Here is a 24492-nt window from a genome sequence, read left to right on the forward strand (position 1 = left end):
AAAATAATGGATTAAATGCTGAATTCTGCTTAGGCAGTCCACTTGAGGACATTATTATATTCTCAATACAATTTAAATTTACCACGAGAATAATTCATAGTGCACACCTAAGAGGGATTGGGCACAACTGGGACATCTGTAGATCATGCGACTCTTAATCTCAGGGTCATTGGTTTGAGCCCCACATTGGGCAAAAATTCCTGTATTGCAGGGGGTTGGACTGGATGACGCTCATGGTCCCTTCCAACTCTTAAATTTTATGACTCTGCCCTCTGCAGTGTTACTGTCTGTATTATAATAATAGAGTCTTTTAATGGAAAGTTGGTGCCATCTAGTGGTGTGCAATATACATGTTAGTAAAATAGAGGGCCTAGAATAGATGCTAAGAAACGAGAAAAGATAATTTAATTTAAATTTAATAGGGGGCATATGTGCAAAACAATTGTGGGTTTAGAAGGGGATAAATATGGGAAGGCCCACTTATAAGGAAGGTATAGTGTGATACCAAATCCCCCATCAAAAGCATTGTTGGCTCTTGGCATAAGTAGATGATGAATACAAGGAAAGTTATCGGGATAAGTGAATAAGTCAGTTTTGGTTTCTCTCAGTTTATCCAACTTCCAGTCTTAAGATCAGATCTCTACCAAAACGTCCTCATGAAAACTAACCTGCATTTTAGTGTGTTCTCATATATACATTTTCGTATGCAATTTCCCCTTGCATACATTTTTTTTTTTTTACAAAGCAGTGTCCCCTAAAATAATGGCTTTTGTTTGTTTTTTAAACTATTATATACATTTATACCAACACTTTCCCCTTGTACATGCTTTTTTTTGCACATTGCGTGGCTGAAGAAATGTGACTCTTGAAGGGTGGCTGTGTTCTGGTTCACACTTTGTTTTGGATACAAAATTAGGCACATTGACCTTTAAATGCAAACTGCATCAAATTTCTCCCTCATCCCTAGATGTTACACCTAACATAGCACCTAAACTGCACATGATGCTCAAAAGTTACGACTTACAATCCTCCACTTATATTAGATCTCATTTCCCAACTAATCTAGGGCTTGAACCAATGGTTTCAAGTTACAGTGATACCTCGGGTTACATACCCTTCAGGTTACATACGCTTCAGGTTACACACTCCGCTAACCCAGAAATAGTGCTTCAGGTTAAGAACTTTGCTTCAGGATAAGAACAGAAATTGGGCTCCGGCGGTGCGGCAGCAGCAGGAGGCCCCATTAGCTAAAGTGGTGCTTCAGGTTAAGAACAGTTTCAGGTTAAGTACGGACCTCCAGAATGAATTAAGTACTTAACCCGAGGTACCACTGTACAAGAAAAGAGATTCTGACTAGACATCAGAAAAAACTATCTGTCAATAAGAGCTGTTGGACAACGGAACGGTCTTCCTTGAGAAGTTGCGGACTCTCTTTCCTTGGCAGCTTTTAAGATTGGGTGTCCATCTGTCATGGATGATTTAGCTGAGATTCCTGCATTGAAGAGGCTTGGACTAGATGACCCTTGAGATCCCTTCCAACTCTATGATTCTGAATATACATGCACTCTAGTTTGAAAAGCAGGTGGCGGCAATAAAGGCTTGGTAGAATCTGAGAAAAGCTGGCCAGTCACAACTGAAGTCATTCCAGGAGCTGGTTATGTAAACAAAATGCATTCCTCAGAATAAAAGGCATGAATATGTCTGAGCGGGCTTTCTTTCTCAGTCCACTCCCACAATTTCTGTTCGGAGTTGGTGTTTAAGAGTCAATCACAAGCAGTTGCTGTGTCTTTGTCGCCGCTAATGTTGACAGGATCAATACAATTTGTTCTTCATTATTTAACTCATAGGCTTCTGGTAGGAATTATTCATAGGACTAAATAGACATAGGACTAATTAATCAGATTTGTTGACTGAAAACCTGCTCTTAAACTAGGTCATCATCCACATGCAACAATTTTTTGAAAGGAAAAAACCTTTGGATTTAATATTTACACACTCCCTTGTGGCCTTATATAACCTTGCTGGGCACACAGTCTAAACAACATTCTTCACTGTTAGAATTAAGGCGATTTTAGTGAGTAGCACAAATAATAGATTATTATTGGGTGAAGTTTCATAACTCTTATTAAGGGAGACCAGCTCTGAATTTACAGGCTTGAGAGTTGACATTTAAAGTCAGGTTTCAATGGGCCATGTTTTAAGCCAGCTACTATCTGCTAATGTTATGAAAGTACAGAAGTGGCTTTGAAGATGCCTACAGGAAATAACCTTTGGGACACTAATCCCTATATATCCATGTCTAATGTACGTCAGGAATTATTGAGCATCACCACTGCTAACATCACATTTACGCCAGAGTTGTTTTACTCTTGTTATTCATATGACCAAACAATGATGTTGCGTTGCATGCAAGACAAAAGAAAAGCCAGTCTTTCTATGCCACCTGGTGGACATTTATTGCACATGCTTTCAACAATGATACGCAAAAATTGCATCAGGGATATTTATGAGGGATATATTGATCAATATATAATTTTGTATGATTTGTATCTTCTTTTTACTCTTCTGGTATGGCTTGGTGTGTTATTTTTTGTTGGATAAATAAACTTGAAATGTGTAATAAATTCCTTTATGTCTGTCTCCCAGTATGGGTTAAAATGGCTGTATAATACATTATAAGGGCAAGAAGGGGGATCCCACTCTCTTGGGAGTTCCACTTTGCCTTAGCCAGTAAAGATTTCTGGCACGAATTATGTCTGTAGTGGAAACTTTTGCAAAGAAAGAGAGAGAGAACTGAAGGATTTTTCAGGGGAGGAATCTCTGCAAAACTGATAGCCTGTTGTTTAATTGCTTTAAATCTTTTTTTTTTTTTTTGTTAGGAAATTTTAAAACAAGTACCTGATGCTCATCACTCCCTGCAGTACATTTGCATTCTTTGTTCTGAAGACTGGAACTGATTTGCTTCTTACTACACAACTGGGTGCGACTCGGGTGGTGCTGTGGGTAAAACCTCAGCGCCTAGGACTTGCCGATCGCATGGTCGGCGGTTCGAATCCCCGCGGCGGGGTGAGCTCCCGTCGTTCGGTCCCAGCTCCTGCCCACCTAGCAGTTCAAAAGCACCCTTAAGTGCAAGTAGATAAATAGGTACTGCTTTATAGCGGGAAGGTAAACGGCGTTTCCGTGTGCTGCTCTGGTGCCGGTTCGCCAGAGCAGTTTTGTCACGCTGGCCACGTGACCCGGAAGTGTCTGCGGACAGCGCTGGCTCCCGGCCTCTAGAGTGAGATGAGCGCACAACCCTAGAGTCGGACACGATTGGCCCGTACGGGCAGGGGTACCTTTACCTTTACACAACTGGGTAGAGTCAGGGCTGGCCCAAGACATTTTGGTGCCTGAGGTGAACCACAAAATGCCCCCCACTTCCCACCAGGGAAGAATGGGTGACTGAAGATCTACACCAGGAACAAAGGGGTGGGGAATAAAGAACCACATCAGGATTTGCTGTCCCTGTGGATCCTGCTACCTGAGGTGGTCCTCACCTTGTCTCATTGGTGGGCGAGCGTACTGCCTACGTGCTTTTCTTAATATCTAAACAAAGGAGGGGATGCAGGTGGCGCTGTGGTCTAAACCACTGAGCCTCTTGGGCTTGCCAATCAGGAGGTTGGCAGTTGAAATATACTCAGAGTCGCAAAGTGATTTCATGCTCTTTATTCAGCTCATAGTGGTGAGGAGGAATGAATGAAAGTCCCCTCAAAGTATCTGCTTTATATACATTATTTACACAATGGGCTGCACATGATTGGCTAATTCCGGAATTCTACTGTAAGCCAATCAGGTTGTGGATTCGCTTCTATCTGGAGAATGATTGGGTGGTTCCTGCCAACCAATCATACTGCTGCATTGTTCTAGGACCAATCAGACTGCTGCATTCTGAATCCTATTGTTCTAGGACCAATCAGACTGCTGCGTTTTGGATCCTATTGTTCTAGGACCAATCAGACTGCTGCAGTTTGGATCCTATTCAGTTCAGTACATAACAGCAGTTCAAATCCCCACGACAGGGTGAGCTCCCATTCCTCAGTCCCAGCTCCTGCCAACCTAGCAGTTCGAAAGCACCCCAAAAAGTGCAAGTAGATAAATAGGTACCGCTCCAGTGGGAAGGTAAACGGCGTACGCTGCCCTGGTTTTGGTGTTCCATTGCGCAAGAAGTGGCTTAGTCATGCTGACCATGTGACCTGGAAAAACTGTCTGTGGACAAACACCGGCTCCCTTGGCCGGTAAAGCAAGATGAGCGCTGCAACCCAAGTTGTCTGCAGCTGGACTTAACTGTCAGGGGTCCTTTACCTTTACCTTTACCAAATAAAGAGGATAGTGAATAACTGGGAGGTGGGAAGGTGAGTATTCAGGCAAGGTACCTGGCATAGACTTGAGGGCGGCAGACACCCCAACCTACTATTGTCCTGAAAATATAGCATGCCCAAGAACCAAAAAACGGGGTCAAACAGACCCTTTGAATCAATGAAAGGTTCTTCAGGTAAAATCCTACAAGACCTTTCCTCTGCTGAGCACTTCATAATGCCTATCCATCTATTAAATATTTACTTCATAGGTGTTTTTCACTTGGGTAGAAACCAAGCAGGAAACTAGAAGGGGCAAGTTCCTTCTTTAACACCCATAAGAAATTCAGCCCTCGGTTCCTCCTCTGCCAGCTCCCAGCAGGCTAGTATTTCATTATTATTTTTATTTTATTTTGCAGGCTAGTAACTCCTGGGGGCTTACAAGGCCAATTCAATGGGGTAACTTGTGAATGAAAGCAGAAAATATGAGAAACTGATGCAAAGATGGGTCTCTTTTGTTGTATACGGGAATTAATGCGAGGGCAGTCAAGCAGAGAAACATTCACGTTTGGTCAAGTGCACTTTAAATAATCCAACTTCACTTGTGCATAAAATAATTTTGAAAAATAACAAGAGTTTGTACATGTGACTAGTTGCGCCAGAATAGAAATGCAAAGCTGAATGTGTATTTTATTGATAGTAATGCAGCACAGATTTCAGGTCCATGATTCCTGATTCAGCTAATGATGTATGTGCAATGGCCTTTTGCATGTGCCAGATGTGTTGAACATGACGATCTGCAGAGCCCTACCTGAGGAAAAGGAAAGCTTGACAAAGTCTCAGGAGGAGACAGGACTAACATCGGTTGAGAAAGAGAGGTATTTGGGGGTTAGTATGACCGCCAGAAATGTGAATTTATTCAAGGATAACTGTGCAGGACGTTGGATTGAAGAGAAGGGGGATTTCGAAATATGGTTAAATCTGAAGTTGTTATTGTTGGGCCGAGTTGCTGTGGTGGGGATGAGGGTTGCTGTGTTGTCGGGGATGTTGCTTTGGTTTCAAACATTGCAAGTTTTGGATGGGATGGATTTCAAGAGGTGGCAGAGCAGGGCAGGAAGCCTCGAGTAAAACTTAAGATATTGACGGATGCCAAAGAAGGAGGTGGATTTGCCCTGCCAGACCCCTAAACTTTGCTGTGAACCATCTGCTTTTTGCTGGCTAAGAGAATGGTTGCTTCTTGAAAGCACTGAAGTGTTGGGTAATGGCAGATGAAGTTGATGGACTATATGGAATTGGCGGAAATGACTGGCAAGATCCGAGACCAGGGAGAAGAGTCGGGGGAAGAAGACTGGAAAAAGTTTAAAGACTATTTACAGAAATATTGTAAAATTAATGAATCTTAGAAGAATGTTGGAATGAATTTATATGGCTTTAGTAGAAATGTTATAAGGAATTAAGTATAAATAGATTAATAGAAAATTAAAGGAAAAAATAAGGCAAGAATGTGTTAAGATAATTATAGGATAGAAAACACAGGAAGAAGGAAAGGAATTGCTGAAACAATCAATAGAAGTGGATTACAAAAAGGGAGGTGTGAGGAGGTTGTTGGAAATAAGCGAATGAAAGTTAAGAAATTGAAAATGTTTGAAATTGTTTTTGCTTGTTTTGTATGTAGTGTTTTTGTATTGTATTTGTATTGTTCTTTTTTCTTTTCTTTTCTTGTTTGTAGTGTTGTGTTGAAATTGTTTGAAAAGTAATAAATATCATTTTTTAAAAAATGAATATGACGATCTGCTGTGATATTTGCAGTCAACCAACTTTCTTAGGTGAGTCACCAAATAAATAAGTAGCAAAGATCCTTCTCATGTGCTACCTTCAGCTCTCGTAAAGAATACAGGGCTGTATCTAAGGCCAACTGCCATTTGGCGGAATCAATATTTTTTTTTGGGGGGGGGAAGTCTGTGCAAGTTTTGAGGGATAGTTTTAACTACATATTGACATTTAATATTTGTCTTGTTTTATTAACAAGTATAATACATATAGTATACTATATATAACATATGAGGACTGTACAGTACAAATTATGTTCACAGTTTGACATGACAAAATGTCATTACTGAATTCCCATTGGACTACCAAAAATAGAAAGTGAAGTTACATTAAAACATTCACATATTTAGTGAGAAAGATTACCAAAATGCTTCAGTATCTGCAAATGATAGGAATGCATGCTAGAAACCTTTAATTACCCGATTATTATTAGCTTATAAAATATATTACATTTTATTTTTAAAAAAATTCTGCATATTTTTATACAAGTATTAAAGTAAATGTAATAGCCCTGCTACATTTGCAGGTAAAGTTTTAAGAGATGCTAAGCAGGAAGATTATTTTGACCGTATAACATTTAAAATACATAAATATCAAGAAAGTGCTAATATTTGTAAAATGTAATGGGAATTATTATAGCCCTTTTCAAATAATATGTATAAAATACTTTTGCAAATTCTGTTTAAAAGGAAAGGATTTGCATTCATCTACACCTTGCTAAGTTTGAACAGAACACAAAGAAGATCCTGCAATTAGAAGGTTTTTGTGTTGTGTGATAAAACTGGAACTACAGTGTGCAATTAAAACCACATTATAGAAATATCAGCTTCAATCTGAACAATCCCTCTTGGAACAACCCATAATGCTATTTAACTGAAAACATGATCAACAGTATCCTGAAAGTTGCATTCTGTACAGTGGAATACTACTAGTGCACATGGTTTGTTTAGAAAAGTAACTTTTAATTATTTGGACTGCGTACTGCTTCCCCAAACACAAGTGAATCTTCCTCATTTGCTAACCACTTGCTTTTCAAAATTGCTTGAGCCTCTTCTCTTGCAATTACATGTCCCCCACCCCCAGTAGGCAAAAGACGACCTCCACTTGCAATAGTGAAGGACAAGTAGTAGCAGGAAGTTCTATGGGGCTATTGCAGTGTCCCCAAAGCCGAGTGGGGGGCGTGGAATTGGAATTGACTCTCTGGCCAATGGTTGCCTGCATTTTCCTGGCACACTCAAGACACGTGTTACAATCTGGATTAGAGATGAGGAAGTTTGCATGGCTAAAATGGTCTACACTTACTAAAAACAGGCCTCCTTCCCTCCTTAAGAACCACAGAATTAAACTGGGCAATGCTGCTACCTCCAAGCCGGTGGAAGACTAGACTTTGACTGTCGTATCAGAGCATGGATTCTTATCTCCCGATTTCAACAGAGCTACTCCAGTGCAAGGGCTTTTAGGGCTGCATCTTATCTCCCTAGTAATATGCAAATATAGGATCGGATCCAAAGTTCCCTTCCTCTGCTGGAGGAAGACTCCATCACAAGAGAACCTTTGTATCCCAACGCAGAGCCTGAGCCCTGATTAAAAATATGCAACCAGTTCAATTTGCTTTCTGACTCCTATTTCCTAAACACCAGTGTTTTCCAATTTCCCACTACACAGAAAAACATTTTTGAAGTGGAGGGGACCTATAAACAAAGAGTGTTTGAGCTGGAATAGTTATTCCTGATTTAGACTACAACTAGCAATACTCCAAGGTGCAGAAAAGATAAAAATCTCATCACACCTAAACAAGCCTTTGGCCATACTGTTTGCTCTTTGAATCCCAGAATTATATACAGAAGCATGCATATAAAATGTGGAACTTTGTTTGCCTGAAGTTAACTAGTCACATAATTTTTTTATGTGGCATTAATAAACCATCTTAAAGGGGGCATTTCCATTTTGTATTGCAGGTCATTTTCTGCAATTTATTTTTAAGCCCATGATACACAGTAGAGCATTCCAGAAACTTTTTCTTAAAATCAAGGGCAAGTTTCCTCCTGGCATTTTATAGGATAAACTCAAATGTTGCTACACACTTGAAACAACTTCAGATGGATTGTGAGAATAATTAATATAGCAGAAAGTATTTTTTTAAAAAATAAAAGATAACATGTAGCAGCACCACAAATGAATGAGTCTTTGAAGACATATCTGAATGACAAATCTGATGAGCTCGGAAAGTGGTAGCTCTATGAGTGTGGCACTTTAAGCCAAGCGCTGCTAAACATCCTAAATGGAAAAAAGCAATTTCAGCCATGCTTAGACACAGTTTACCAATTTTCATATGCTGGTAATTTGTATCTGTTACGTTTTAATGTAGAAGGGAAAAAATATATCTTATTTTTGGAGGGATCGGATCCAAAGGAATTAAATTTCGAATCCTAGTATGGCACTCTGTGCTCCGCAGTTCCCACTCCTGTTTTGCTGACACTTAGAAATCTCATCAAGTTTCCACATTCAGTGTTTTTCCATGTTAGCAACAGAGTGGTTTAAGTGTGTCAACACAACAGAAAATAATGTGTTTCCCAGATTTGCTTGGCAACACTAGAGAGGTTTTTTCTTGCTCCATTTACATTTTGATGGAATGGGTTGCAGATGCTTCAGTACAATTATTCCTGGTTTAAACTTGCTATTAGCAAAGCAAAAAAATGTGCCACACTTTTAACTGGATTGTTCTTTGGATTTCCAGGCTGGTCTTAAACATTCCTAATTCTTGCAAGGTTTGATTGTGAAACAGCCACCATACACACGTGACTGATTACACTGAACAATGCAACAGTTCCCTTGCTCTGTCAGTTTAATTTCTAGAGAGAGATTAAATTTATCTGAAGCACCTATACATCCAACTAGGTGAAGTTTCAAATACTTCTGGGTTTGGCTTTAAAGTTTAAAGAACTGTAGAAAGCATTTCTTTATCTCTTCCTTCCCAAATTTACCTTTATTCTTCTGTTTTCACAATAGCAACTCACAAGCTGAATTCTGCACCTGTGACTCTGCAGAACGTTTTATTATTGCATTCAACAAAGATACTGTTCTCAACAGCCTGCCTCAATTTCCTTGCAATTAATTAAGTGGCAACTCTTCCGTATCAGCCTTCTGACATATTCTGTGAACGTTTTCCTTTCAGGAGTGGGGAAGTGAATGCTTTCTTGAAGGGAAGAAAATGTCACAGCACAATCCCATACTCAGAAAACTAAGTCCCTATTTGTACCTCTTTTTAAACTTATATAAATGAATAAATCAAAAATGTATTTCAAAATATATTAAGATCCTTAGTTAATGAAGTTACTGAATTGATGAGCTACACATGATTTTTTGCCTATTAGTTATGGAAAACAGAAGAGATGAGTTTCTTGCCGTTATTCAATCCTGCACGAAATTTAGATGGAAGGAACCATGATGAGTAGAAGGGGGCAGGGTGGGGGAGACTGTTTATCACTGCTATTGCTCTTTTTCAGTGTTCGAACCTTTATTGCTATGAATTTATACTTTTTAATATAACATTTAAATTTAATTTTAAAGAAGTCCCATTGCTTGCCAATGTTGCTTTCTGCCACGAGTGTGTAAATGATTGCAGCCTCAATCAATCTGAAGTTACCTGGGATTTACAAACCAAATTGAATCTGAGAAAAAATGTACAAGGCCTCTCTAGGACAGGTGTGCAGATAAGAGAGTGCATGACACAAAAAATGATGGCCATGATCCAGCCACAGTTACTTTGTTACATCTGATTTCAATGGGAGAGAGTCACCAAGCTAAGTAAGCACCCAGCTGTACTTTTATTTTTCTGTGGAAGAAAAGAGGAGACAGGACTACAAAAAGTGCTAGAAAATAGTTTATAGAAATGAACTATGGAAGCCCAACACAGTTTATGAAACAGTAGAAGCACACTACTACTTTGACAGTGTTGAATGAAACAGGTTGCCCCTGAAGGGGTGGTTAACTCAAAATGCATTTGATTACAACAGTTGATTTCGATAAAGTGTTTCCTAGCACATTATGAGTTCCTTTCCTCTGTTGTTCATTCCCCTTATTGCTGCTGGCCTCAATATATATCTATCTATCTCCATTTTTAAAAATATGAAAGCCAAATGACCCATAATTCTAAGAAGAGCTCGTAGGCACACTGGTGAAAAGAGTAATTTTTCTTTCCTTCAAATCTTTCCACGAAATCTCTAGAGGATATGGAAGAGTATCAACCATGCTGGATTTTTAAATAACGATTTTTTGGTTGTGTATTTTACCGCTCCTAGCATGACTGCATTACAAATCACTTGAGGGACTTATGAAGCTCTTCTGTGGAACGTGGCAACGAGAGGTCGAAGTGTACCTTTTCCATTTGCGATACTCAAATTTTGAGATCTACAGAAGTGCTTAAATTCAGAGGTTGTCTTCCTCACTTATGAATATGGTGGTGCCTTCCAGCAGGTCAGGTTCATTTTGCTGAAAAGGTTGCTGCTTCTAAACTGTGCCAGCGAAAGGACCAGAGGCCTTGTGTAGACAACAGGAAATGCAGAGGAGTGATGAGAAAATAATATACCTACCACACCTCCTCAGTGAGGTAGATTATTGCATGTATCATCGAATGCCACATCATACGAGTACCATGTGTGTTCCATTCATACAGCTGGACACAAAACACAGATAACTACACTACAAGAAGGTCTTTGCTTAATGAATCTACCGAGGCACTATTATCCAGGCAAACACAAGCTAGCATTCTACACAACAGACAAAAGAGAGGCAATGTCGGTCAGAATGTACAACATGATGCATTGACAACATTTCTGCTGATAAACAGCCACTCATCAGTCAAAAATTGTTCCATTCACTCCCAGTTTGAGGATTCTTTTTAAACACATCCAAAAAGTGTCTTGTGGAACATGCTTCTACAACCAACCACATTGGAAAGGATCCATTCGTTGCATTGCTGAGCATAAAAAGGAGACACGCATCCTTTACAGGGTACAGAGTCTCTGGCAAGGACTAGCGGGCTGGATTTCCAGCAACAGTGACTATGATCAACATATGCTGGTTAATTAAATGGCAAAACTAGCCAGCTCGATTACAAGATCTCTTAAGTCTCACAGAAATTTAATCTGCATGCTGGCAAGCAAGGGTTTGCTTAGCAACCCCCAGGAGGAAAAAAAAAATGTTCACATTCTGTAGGTCTGACCCGTGGCATGGGCAAAGAAGGGTCAAGCAAACATCTCTTACTGACCATAGGGAAGGTTTCAAGGCTATTAATCCAGAGATTCAGGCCCGCTGAATCTAACTTAAAATGCACAGGTTAAAATGAAAAGGAATATGAAGAGAGACGAAGGAAGAGTGTTTCAGACTAGCATGTGGCGCTTCCTATGGAGGGCAAGATGGTCAGAGCGGGAAAAGCTACGGTCGCAGTCTGGGCACTGGAAAGGTTTCACTCCTGTATGCTTCCGGAAATGCCGTGTTAGTTCGTCAGATCGAGCAAACTTCCATGTGCAACCTTCCCAAGTACATTTGTAAGGCTTTTCACCTGAGGCCAAAAAAAGAAAAAAAAGGGGAGGGAATTAAAGGCAATTAAAAAAACGAAGCAAAACAAATACTCATGGAACATATTTTCATTTTACACAACGAACACGTAAGAAAAGCAAACCTCCATTGTCAACAGCATTGTTACTTAAAAACTACAGGATATTTTTTACATTTATACCAGATGTTCTAGTAAAACAGGTTTAAAAATGGGCCGTAGAATGTCTTTATATTTGATCCATAACTGACTTGTCCACTAGCCCGAACTGTTGCTTTTAATCTTGAGTTACATTCAGTTTCATGTCTCTGAAAGCTCTTCAGTCCTATGGGCATTATTTGTCCATGGTGAGGTTATTTTTGTTGTTTTCTCTCTTCCCCCCCCCCCCCCAAAAGCCAGCATGCTATACGGGGTTAGAGAGTGCCTGGGAGAAAAGGGGAATTTGTGAAAATTGCACCCTATTTGTGAAAGCCTTCACTGGAGTCAAGAGCCGTCCTTGAACAGAGCTCAGAAACAGAGAACAAGATCTGTAGAGAGAATGCTGTATCCAAGACAAATTTAGTGATGATGTAGAAGGGTGTGGTGGTACTAGCACCATTCAGTAGAAAAATAAGAAAAATAAACCAGCCACCACTCAGAAAAGCAAAAGTGTGTGCCAAATAAAATAAAAAACCAAGGCTAAAATCCTTTAACACCTGCTAGGGGATAGGCCCCAATGAGCACCGCAAGGCTTACTTCTGAGTAAATATTCATTGGATCGAAGTGTAAATAATTAAAAATACAGGCAAGTATTCCACATTTTACATATCTGAAGCTTCAGTCTCAAGACTGAGAAATTTTCTGGTATGTGACACGTTACAGAGTGGTAAGGTAAAGGGACCCCTGACCATTAGGTCCAGTCGCGGATGACTCTGGGGTTGTGGCACTCATCTCAATTTATTGGCCGAGGGAGCCGGCGTACAGTTTCCGGGTCATGTGGCCAGCATGACCAAGCCGCTTCTGGCGAACCAGAGCCACGCACGAAAATGCCGTTTACCTTCCCGCTGGAGTGGTACCTATTTATCTACTTGCACTTTGACGTGCTTTTGAACTGCTAGGTTGGCAGGAGCAGGGACCGAGCAACGGCAGCTCACCCCGTCATGGGGATTCAAACTGCCGACTTTCTGATCGGCAAGTCCTAGGCTCTGTGGTTTAACCCACAGCGCCACAGTGGTAGGGTGGCCTTAATTTGAACCACTCCAGAAACTAAGGAAATACAAGAAGTGATAATGCCATCGGCTGTACAGCACATTGACTTCCTGGCACCAAAGGGACAAGTGACACTGCCATGGCATGAAAATACAATAACCTGAGCAAGACACATGACACACTGCCAATAAAACAAAATATGGAGCGCCACAGTGGTGGAACAGCATTTATTGACAGCAATCATGTTGCCAATAATTAATGGGTAGGCTGGGCCACAGTCAGTTTTGCTTTATGGCTTTGTTTACGGCCCCATGGCTAGAGCAAATCATTCCAGTCGAATTAAATTGTATATATTCCCCACTCACATTTTGCATTCCTACAGTTCAATTCAAGCTATAGCAGTTCTAGCAGCAACTTGGGCTGATGCAGCTGCCCTGCCACTCAAAGCATCCCTAACCTTTACATTACAATTAGAAGTGGCTCATGTGCATTTGTGTTGACCTTTGCAGTTCCTATGGACTATAAAAGCCAACAGCATACTACAAATGGAGGGTCTCCACTCACATTGTTCAGCTGGGACACTTAAGTCCAGCTCCGAGAGCCTTCTGGTGGTTCTCTCACTGCAAGAAGTGAACCGGCCAGAGGGTCTTTTTGGTGGTGGCGCCCTCCCATCAGATGTCAAGGGGATACACAACTTTATAGAAGACATCTGAAGGCAGCCCTGTATAGGGTAGGTTTTTTAAATGTTTTGTTATGTTTTTATATCTGCTGGAAACCTAGCAGGATAGGATATCATCATCATCATCATCATCATCATACCTGTATGTGTTCTTCTGTGAGCTTTCAGGTGGGAGCTTTTAGTGTAAACCTTGTTGCAGCCTTCGTAGTCACATCGGTGTATTCTGCGCTTCCTTTGCGTGTCTGGAGATTCCACAGGTAAAGGCCTCTTGCCAGGCTGAACGATAACTGAAGGGTGATTCCTGCATGAAGTTAAGCCACAGGTCAACAATGAAATCTGCTTAGCTACATCGCCCTTAATGTTACACCACAGAGCTCCTTTATTCACTACCCCCTCTGTCTTTTGGCAGCCTAAACAACATTACATGCATGTGGAAGAATTCAAGCAAGCTTAGCAAATTTCATGGTCCTTCGTGGTAATATTTTGGCTCTCTTCCCCGCTGGGGTTTTTATTCATTCTGTGGGATGAACAACAAAAATCTCCAGTGCATGCTAGGCTTTTTCGTTTATTTTAAAGATCAGGCTCTTGTTTCCCAGACAAGCAGACTGTATTTAGATTTTACAAATTCTCAGTTAGTGCTTCCAGTGAACGTCTGTTGCTTTTGTTGACATATTTTCCTTCTGCTTAGGAAAGAAATTTTAAAAATGAGCTGGCTCACAGCTTTTTTACATTATTAAACCCACCAGTTCTTTCTTAAAAGGCTTTATTCTCAATTCCCCTAGAGACCAATTAAGAATTTCCTGTTTAGGGCTGGCATAAGGGTGCGGTCTCTCCTCACCACTGATGTCAATCCCTAAAAGTAGAGTTTAGTCTGTATGTGCCACACCCACAGGATGTCAAAAATCGACTCTTAGGCTTCCACCAGTTGGAGGCGTGTGGCCTTTCCAGAGCACATTATGCACATTAAGAGCATATGGCCTAGGAATAACCCTTAAAAGCAGGCAGTAACAGCTGTGCAGTTCTGTATCCATACACGTTTCTAGAAAAGACTGCTATCCATTCATTATTTCTAATTAGCAAGCAGAAAGCCCCATCTCTTATTTCCTGCATCTAGAACTTCTGTCTTTAAAAAAAGTGGGACTTCAGTAAGTGATTGTGCAATTTCTGCAAGATGGGTTTTTTTAAAAAAGGAACTGTATGTGGTACAAGTGGTGATATGAGGAGGAATAATGTAGAAGAGCTATCAACATATCAGAGGTAACTATGTCATGAAGCCCAATCAATAAAGAATGCTTTTGGTAACTTACCATGGTGCAGAGCTAACAGGAAAACTAGGGCACACAGACTTCAAAAAGAACCACACCCTATCTAGACCAAAGTTCTGCCAGCCATCCAAACAAATAGCTCCAGATCTCAGGTAAGAGAGCCAAGCCAAATTGCCAAAATAAAAGGACTAGGGAGAGAGTCCACAGGCTCTATTACCTGGTTTGTTTTAAATTTGATTTTTTAAAAGTCTTTTTGACCGCATGGTGTCTTTATTTTATTTTTTATTAAAAATACCGTAACTAAACTGAGTGCAATCTACAACATCCAACATCTCTAACTGCAGCAGGTACAGATCCCACAAATGAAGTTTTGAGATGTTACATCTGCACACTTCTTTGATATTTTACTGCACCAGTGCAACTGTTACAATAATGCAATATGTCTTGCAACTGATAGTGAAAGGTTGACCCCCCCCCTCTTTTCTTTTCAGCCAAGGGGTGTGTGGAAGGCCTGAGGGAGGGGATAAAGAATTGTTCTGGGTACAAGACTAGCTGTGTCCATTAGCCTGACTTCAGTAATACAGGTCACCTTTTAAGGTTCCTAGCAATGTTTTAAAAGTCTCTGAAGAAGTTTCCCAGGGAAACTTATCCTGTCTCCTTTGAGAAAGGGAATGAGCTGTTATCTAAACCATGCTACACTTTAGATCATCTATTGCTATTCAACTGATTTATGAAACATACCCTACAAAGCATTTTCACATTGCAAAAAAGCCATATGCAAAACAACTGCAAATATAAAAAAAATGTGTGTATATATAGATAATTTAAACAATTTCAAATTAATTCAGATACCAACTGTGATAAAAGTCTCTTCTTAAAAAGGCTGGTTGAAAAAGTCTTTAATGGGCACAAAAAAGACAATTTACACGATTGGTTGGGTGTAAGAGACGACCCTGTATTTTAGCTATTCTGACCCCCAAACTGCATAGGGCTGTATAGTCCAGAACTAGCACCTTGGACTTAGCTGAGAAGCTAATTGGCAGCTAGCACAATTCTTTCAACAGTGGTGTAATAGGATGCAATATTCTGCCTTGGTCAGCTGCATTTTGCACTAGCTGCTGGCCTCCAGGGCAGCCCTGCACAGAATGCAACATGGCCATGCAATCTACAATGAGGACGCAATTATTGTGTTTAAACGAGGTAGTCTAAGACTCCAGTTAGCTACTTACTCTTGAAGCATTGCTTGAGGAGGCGACAATGAGGTCATCAGCGGAGGGGACATTTGTTCAGGATAGTAGTCATTCCTAGGAGATTCCATGCCTGGTTCCACCTTAATAGATTTCCTTAGGGCTTGCTTCTCGTAAGATTCTATAACAGACACTACAAGAAAAACATAGCAAATAAACACATTTTCCCATCTTCTCCATGCCGCGTGTAACGAACATAAGATATTCCCGGGAAGATAGTCAACTGCTGAATATATTTTATAGGTTGGTAAGTTCTGTATTCGAAACACTGTTACTTATTGCATTTTTTACTGCCCTTGCTTCCTCCAAGGAGGTCAGGACTAGGGCTGGATGATACATGGTTTTCAACATCGTGATATATCACCAGCTAAACAGCACAATATACCGATATATCACGATGTCTGAAATAAGGATGGAGCTAGGCATTGGCTGGCTTCACGGTTTTCCCCGCATCCTGTTTTTTGCATAGCAGACACACATCCATCATGATTCGCAATATATTGCCAGGTCAAACAGTATGAAACCAGTATCACGATATGGACTTCAGTTTTGGACGATATATTGGTTTATCACCCAGCCCTAATCAGGACAGCATCCCTTGTTTCTGCCTTTCCGTCCCCCTTTATTGTCGCAAAAACTGTGACGCAGATTAGGCAGAGAGTTAAATGCCTGGTCCGCGAAGTAGGAATCTACTTCACCTGCTCTTAGTTGAAAACACTTATCTTCCGTATCCCCTTGTAAAAGGAAAAACAGAAGCAGTTTTGTCACGATAGATGTGGCATGACTTTAAGCAGAACACTAGGTCCCTTTTTAATTTATCTTTTAAAAAATGGGATGGGGAAGTCCACCAAAACCCAGAACCTTTACCTGGCATGCTACTTGGATTTTCCAACTCTTCTGAAAGGACCGTGGACACCATAATAGGATGCTGAAGGGGAGGAGCATACATAAAAGGGACGGGCTGCACTACGACGGGCTGTATAACTGGAAGCATCCCAGGGCTTCGAAGTCCATGGCGAGAAAGAGCTGCCATTACCGGAGGAATAGTTAATGGCATCGTGAAAGGCTGCAGCTTCTTCATTGGTGGGCTGGGGGAGGGCAGGTTTAATCCAGGTGAGCCTCTCCTGGGCTGGAATTTCAGGGGCGAAGGAGAGGGAGAACTTCCCGACGAAGGAGGCGAGCTCCGCTTCACGGTGAGGTCGACAGGCTCCACTTGCACTCCGTTGCAAAACCCTTCCGAAATCTGGTAGATTTTACTGGGCACCATGTTTGGCGTCGAATAAATGACACTGTACTTGTTGTGGTTCATTTGGTCCATGTAACTGGAGCTGAACGACTGGGCAAAAGAGGGGAAGAAATAGGTGAAATGGAATCCAGGACACAAAATACGCTTTGTTAAATAAGGGAGCATCTCTGTGATGCTTTAACCTGAATTCCACTGGACTCAAATATGAATTGAAATCCTACACTGATATTCTGCTTATGCAGAACCATACAGCCCCACGAAGCAGGTGGCTTACAGGTTAGCCATCCTTGATGCCTCACATTAACTACTTCTGCCACATTACAGAATATATTTTAATAATGTATCAGAATCTTCTGTAGCAAAAGTTGATCTGGTAGGATTAATTCTGTACCTTTTGGTGAATATGTCAAGTCAGGCCTGGCTACAAGGTTGTGGACTCAGCCAACTCAGATTCCAATTCTAATGTGAAGACATCAACCACAAGACAAGGGCAGTCCTGGGAAAGACTTGCCATGTTTTCCTGGAACCACTGGGCCCATCAACACTTTGTTGTAGAGCAGTAGAGGAAGGCTACTGTGCTTGGGAGGAAAGCCAACTGGACATGGCCCCTATGCTGCTTATATTTGTTCTATTCTACTCTTTGCAGTAACAGAATTTCTTCAACATAAATGTATTCCACTGCATAACTACATGTAAATATGTTACATGAAACCACAACATCCCTGTGGATGTTTTAATTGAGACCTTTCAACATCTGCAGAGGACCACAACTCCCATCACCTATGACCACTGGCAATGCTGGCTGGGGCTGATGGGAGTTGGAGTCCAACAACATCTGGAGAGGAGTGTCAGAAACTCAGGTATATATTCAAGGTGTCAAATGGGTCCTTAAACCAAGGTTGCAGTGTCACCAAAATGGACTGTCTAGCTGCCATCTGGGGGCAAGACAACTCTAAAGTCTTATTTTTCAAATGATGGGTTACTGCTTTTGGTTTTATTTTATATGTTGTGGTCTTGTTGTGAACCACCCTTGATTAATTGATTCTCAGTTAAACATCCAGCTAGTTCAGATGATAAAGAAGAAAAGTCACTTTTCCCAGGGACAGTCCACATATATATTGGCCTATTCAGACCTCTTTTTCTTAATGGTGACTGCTCCTGCTCAGGCTGCACAGAAAAAGCCATTTGGTTCCAGAAATCCATTCCGATTGTGCAGATAAAAATATAACTGATAGAATTCTACAGCATGGGGGTGTTACTGTATGTAAACACTCCAATGATCCCCAGATGGTGCAGATGTCAGGCACTATCCGGGTGCCCAGGCACCTTCGCTTGGTTGCAAGTAGTCAAAAGCCGGGCGCAAAAAGTACCTGGCTAATTTCAAACGCTGCCGAGAGCCACTTGCACTATTTGCTCAATAATCTTTCCAGACTCAACACTTCAGTGCCTCTGCCCCATCAAGAATATTTCATTTGCAATCTTACGCCTGTCACAACCAAAAGAACACTGAAGCAAGGGAATTATGATAATTATTCAAGGATACTGACTAGGGAGACACTAATAATTAAAACAGCACCAAGCACCTAGCTCCCAGGGTTGGCCCAAGCAAAGAAATCCAAGAGGTCCACCCCAGCACTCCCTGCAATATTGCAAGGGAGCCTTGGGCACACCTCTTGGATTGCACACCAGTTCTGTGCTGCTTCAAACCACTGCTTGGGTTGCCTGCGCAGTCGGGCTTGCACAAGATTAAATTGCCACAATAAGGCCAAATTAAACTCTTGCATTACCATTAGCAGAACAAAAACTGCAATGCTGTGGTGGTAACAGGTAGGCAAATGCATTGAGGTGGGTCTAATCATGCAATCAAGTGCAGTTCAAGATACCTGGAATGCTTTTCACTCACATGAAACAGACATATTCCTGTTTGCCCAGGTATTTTGATGGCTGAAATATACTGTTCCCGACCAACTTGAAATTAGCAACTGTGAGGGTATCTGAGTGTTCTGAAATGATTTCAGAATATTTAAATTGTTGTTGTTATTTTTTAAAAAAGGTTTGCTACTTAAGACTTCTTTGGAAGCAAGAGCGGCACATAAATTTAATAATAATATTAATATTTCTGAAATACAGCGTCTTGTGACCTGGTGCTATAAAAAGGTAAAGGGTAAAGGGACCCCTGACCATTAGGTCCAGTCGTAGCCGACTCTGGGGTTGCGGCACTCATCTTGCTCTATAGGCCGAGGGAGCCGGCGTTTGTCCGCAGACAGCTTCCGGGTCATGTGGCCAGCATGACTAAGCCGCTTCTGGCGAACCAGAGCAGCGCACGGAAACGCCGTTTACCTTCCCGCTGGAGCAGTACCTATTTATCTACTTGCACTTTGACATGCTTTTGTACTGCTAGGTTGGCAGGAGCAAGGACCGAGCAGCGGGAGCTCACCCCGTCGCGGGGATTTGAACCGCCGACCTTCTGATCGGCAAGTCCTAGGCTCTGTGGTTTAACCCACAGCACCACCCACGTCCCACCTGGTACTATAAGCTACTGCAAAAACAAACATTTGCAGTGCTATGACAAGTGTGGCAAACTAATCAAGCAGTCGGATGCCATTATTAGCAGAAAGAAAAACGAAAAAAATCACCATACATGATCGTAAGTTGTTATGAAGCTGAGAACTGAAACGAGGCAGGGTGTGGCATCTGGGACAGAAACGGAGACAAGCGCAGCATCCAAAAGGCATTTCAAGCACCGCAGGAGCCAGCTGTGTAACAGCAACCCTATGTTGCTGAAAATTGGGTTGCACATATTGGGAGCACACCTTGGCAGACAACATGGCAGGATGAACTTGCCCCACCAGTGAGAAGACACACCTTTAGTTACATCAATGCAAGGCACTCAGTGCACTGTTTCATGGCTATAGGATTGGAACATCAGGTAATGGATTTCAAATGTGCAACCGGAACAGAAGTTTTAAAAAAACACAGGATGGGAGACAATGTTGTTGCTCTGTTCACTGATGGAGCTTTCATCCAGGTGAGCACAGCTGCATTCACAGAAGCTGTCCTTCTGTGATTGCAACTCTCCCCCCATTAACAGAGTGGCTCTGTTGGACCTCACCCGTAATAATTTATTTCACCAATTTTGAAGTTCAAAACCGTTCATGTCAAGGAATGCCTTTTAGAAAGATGGTAACCGGACTTTTAAGAGGTCACATTTTCTCTCCCTAATTAAAACAGCCTTCCGTCCATTTTGATTGAGGTTGTTCATCCTAAGCAGACTTCCTTGAAATCAGTGCAACTTACTTCCTAGCACGTTTCCGAGCACAATTCAAAGTGTTGGTGCTGACCTTTAAAGCCCTAAATGGCCTCGGCCCAGTATACCTGAAGGAGCGTCTCCACCCCCATCCTTCTGCCCGGACACTGAGGTCCAGCGCCGAGGGCCTTCTGGCAGTTCCCTCACTGCGAGAAGTGAGGCTACAGGGAATCAGGAAGAGGGCCTTCTCTGTAGTGGCACCCTCCCATCAGATGTCAAGGAAATAAACAACCATCTGACTTTTAGAAGACACTGAAGGCAGCCCTGTCTAGGGAAGTTTTTAATGTTTGATTTTTATTGTGCTTTTAATATATTGTTGGGATATTCCCCAGAGTGCCTGGGGAAGCCTAGCCAGATGACCGGGGTATAAATAATATATTATTATTATTCCCATTAAACGTGATTGCAATAATCTGTACAACTGCACAGAGTCATGTGTGCTTAGCCCCCACCAAAAAGCATGTGGCTTGTAGGTTAGAAACCCATTCATTTCAGTATCGTAGGCAGGCGTTTTTAGGATTGTCTGGGATGTACAAACCAAAGCACAGGACTATAGTTGAGCACAGGACTATAGTATGTAGCACATTTTGCCCCCTTTAAAGGTTGCAGGTCATGTGTAACTTGCAAGCTAAATTTTTAAAGTCCCGTTTGCTTCAGATGTTAAGGCAACCATGGAATGCTTAAACAAACAAACTCCAGTGGGAAATACCTAACTGCTGAGGGAGAAAAAAACACAAAATTATTAAATTATGCTAGGGATTCAACTTGCTCTCTGTTTCTCAGCTTGACAGAAAGAATTTTCATTGTGTTTAGCTACGCTAGCACAGAATTCACCCAAGTCAGCTGTTTTCGTGCCAGTCTGAAGAAGCCGATTTATTTTGACAGGGTTTCTTTTCCACATTTCTACTGAGCTGCACATTTCCAGTAGAAGATCATGAACATCATAGCAAACAAGGAAAGCTAGAGTGCAAAAACAGGAGAAGTGCGATAGGGCACATCTGGTTAGTTATTACCTAAAACAAGAAAACCCCCACACAAATAATTTGTAACCCTTTAATGGGCATTAGGCAATAACCAAACAAAACCATGTCACTATGGACAAACTTAAGTTAACAAGTGACATCTGTCTAACAACATAATATTCACACACGATCTGAAAGCTGCTCTCAACAGCATCACTTTGTGACCATTTGAAGTCTAACATATTCATTGCAGCATAAACTCCTGCCAGGCATTTAGCAGGCAAAACAGAATACAAAGGGAATATATATATATATATATTTAAACATAGTGGGGCCAAAAAGTCATGAAATGCAAGGGGTAACGGTGCATCTGTAAACTTTCTATACATAGTTTAAGGTGTTTTTCCAATTTACCTTTACTAGTAGAGACATGAGTTTATAGGACAAGAGTGTGTGTGTGTGTGTGTGTGCACGTGCGCGATTGCACATTCATGTCTGTATGTCGGGATGTTAATGATGCTTTGCCTATGGTATATTTACACACACACACACACACACACACACATATTCAGTCCAGAGTTGTACCTAATATTTTCATGTTGTCTGAATGGCTGCATGGAAGATTCTAAAGTTGTTTGCGTTGTGACAGGAAAACAGTGAAGCTAAATTGGCTGATTGCATGTTTTCATATTAGAAGAAATGGTGGGGGGGGGGTTTCTAATAATTTATTATCAATAAATTGAGTTTATTCTGCAAAAAAAAAAAAAAAAGGATGACCCAGTCACAACAATAGTCACTGCATGAAGACTCTCTTTCTGGCTGTGCTATATTACTTGAAAGCTTTACATTTAATACAGCGTAGTTAGAAACAGCATGATCACAGCGATTACATGGCATACTGGGTCTTAAGCCTACCAGGCAGAGTCCCGAGTTATCCTAATAGTATGTGGAAACAATGGCTGTATTCAGTTAATTAACTTCTGGCTTAATTAGCCAAGCTATGTATAACCTCCACAAACTGATCCACACGCAGCGCTCCTTTGCTCCCTTCATGTGAGCATGAAAAGATGTCAGGAAGCTACTATCAAACCAGGTGTCCTGCTGCATGAATCTGAACCAGAAGCTATGGTTAACAGTTTGGCTGATTTGGAAACCATTAACCATGTTTTCTGTTATGTACTGATGTTCTCACCCTGGGCCAGCAGGGGGATACTGTAGATAGTTTTCACTCAGGTCCACGTCAGTTATTTTAGGTGGGAAACCCTGGGTTGTTGTTGCTACATTGTCGACAGCCGGCTCCTATAAAAGCAGGCCGGCTGAGCTGTTTGCTGTTCAGTTCTGTCCAGCTGACAATAAAGAGCTGCTCTGGATAAATCACTGTGTCGTCTGCTATGTTCGCCCACAACTTAACATTTTCAGTTTGCTGTGGTTTACCATGGCTTGCCTCCCTACCAACACAGAGGCTGAATTGCAGCTACACAGAACTGCACAGCTGGTTAAGTCTGGATTTGATCATTCAAACCAAGCAAAATAAATCAATCAAGCAAAATAAATAAATAAACTGGATTAATTAATATTCAAAAACAACCTACAGGTATGACGTAGTTAACAAACTACTGCTGAACACAAAAGCTATTTTTATCACAGATAAGATGCTTGTTTAGACCAGCTGCTGTGGCCTAGTATACTGTTTCCAATAAATGCCAGCTCCTGGATTTTGCTAAGCAAAAAAAATATATTTAAAAAAATGGATGTGATGAACTTCAGAATCAGGTGCTCTGTTTTTCAGATAGATCACAAAGAGACAGAATACATGCTCAATTTAGGCATGCAAGCCATTGAGTGATGAAATAAGTGTAATACTGCTTAAGTTATATGGCCACATACACCATTAGATGTTGAGTAGCAATTCTCTAATTTGGAGACCCTGGGCTATAAGGAGCACGAAGTGCTCATTTTGTAGCCATCTGCAACTTTTCAAGTAGCTTTTCTATAATAAGAGAAGAAGGGTATCTGGCTAAAAGGAGCAGCACTTCAAGGGAAAGAATATTCAAATATGTCACAATGTTCTCTGGCACAGCAAACAATTATTCAGGGTGCTTTGTCTCTCTCTCTGAATCCTACTTCTATATGCAGCTCCATGAGGATACAGAAATACCGGCAAGAATGTTCTTGATGAAGGCTGTCTAATATGTGTCATCCAATTTTCAGACATCAGTCATGTGTCAGAGATTTTTTCCAGGTCTATCCTGACCAAGATTGCTTTTCAAATATGCATAAGTTGGAAAGCAATATAATCCAAATAACCAGGGAGTTGACGTATTTCTTCTCCACTCGTCCACACCTAGGACAAAGTCCAGCTAAACAGGTCACATTTTGTGATCTCCGCCCAGATATGAATGCTCTCCTAAAGAGGCAACTGAGCTGTTAATCTGACAGAACTTGCTACATAGCATACAGTGGGTGGTGATTAATAATCACCATCACTAAGAACTCACGTCAAATCTCCTCTCAAAAGGAAGATTTATGCAGGTCTTCTTCAATGGACAGTAAGTCCTGGTCTTCTGTGGGAGAGTTGTATATTCATCTTACTTAAAAAGCAAGTGTACCCTAACTTCCTTTAAACCAAATGTAGGCCTCAAAAGTAGACACTCTAATAGCAAAAGCATCTGCTGCTAATTTGTGTAGCAAAGTGCTTTTCTGGAAACTTCAGTGGCACTGTTTACTCCAAGGTAACAAGCATCACATTAACTATTTCACATCACATGTAGTCACAACAGGGTGGAGCTCAGGCGACTCTGTAATTACATATCTACTATATAGTTATCACTCATGTGTGTAGTAACACCATTCCCAAACTGCCCAGTCCACCAGAGA

General features: G+C 41.2%; 1 protein-coding gene and 2 long non-coding RNA genes across 5 annotated transcripts in view; 2 read left to right on the forward strand and 1 right to left on the reverse strand.

Annotated features, from left to right (window-relative positions):
• LOC310657408 overlaps positions 1 to 2624 on the forward strand; it is a 145269-nt gene extending 142645 nt beyond the window's left edge. Inside the window, exon 2 of the long non-coding RNA XR_014501755.1 lies at positions 1122 to 2624. This is a non-coding gene — a long non-coding RNA (uncharacterized lncRNA). The remainder of the gene's footprint in view (positions 1 to 1121) is intronic.
• Positions 1 to 24492, forward strand: part of LOC310657423 — a 290637-nt gene that overhangs the window by 194105 nt on the left and 72040 nt on the right. The gene's annotated exons all lie outside the window — the stretch shown is intronic.
• KLF3 (KLF transcription factor 3) overlaps positions 6329 to 24492 on the reverse strand; it is a 44333-nt gene continuing 26169 nt past the window's right edge. For 2 of the 3 annotated variants that reach the window (XM_083458427.1, XM_083458428.1), the window contains exons 3-6: positions 16968 to 17436; positions 16083 to 16233; positions 13729 to 13889; positions 6329 to 11727 (exon numbers count right to left, since the gene is read on the reverse strand). In XM_083458427.1, coding sequence (XP_083314553.1) covers positions 11546 to 11727; positions 13729 to 13889; positions 16083 to 16233; positions 16968 to 17436 — 963 coding nt within the window. In that variant the 3' untranslated portion in view covers positions 6329 to 11545. Of the gene's footprint in view, positions 11728 to 13728; positions 13890 to 16082; positions 16234 to 16967; positions 17527 to 24492 lie in introns of those variants that run through there. The other variant, XM_083458426.1, reaches the window with a different exon arrangement.

Source organism: Podarcis tiliguerta, assembly GCF_965153285.1.
Source record: "Podarcis tiliguerta genome assembly, chromosome: 9".
NCBI classification, from domain to species: Eukaryota; Metazoa; Chordata; class Lepidosauria; order Squamata; family Lacertidae; genus Podarcis; species Podarcis tiliguerta.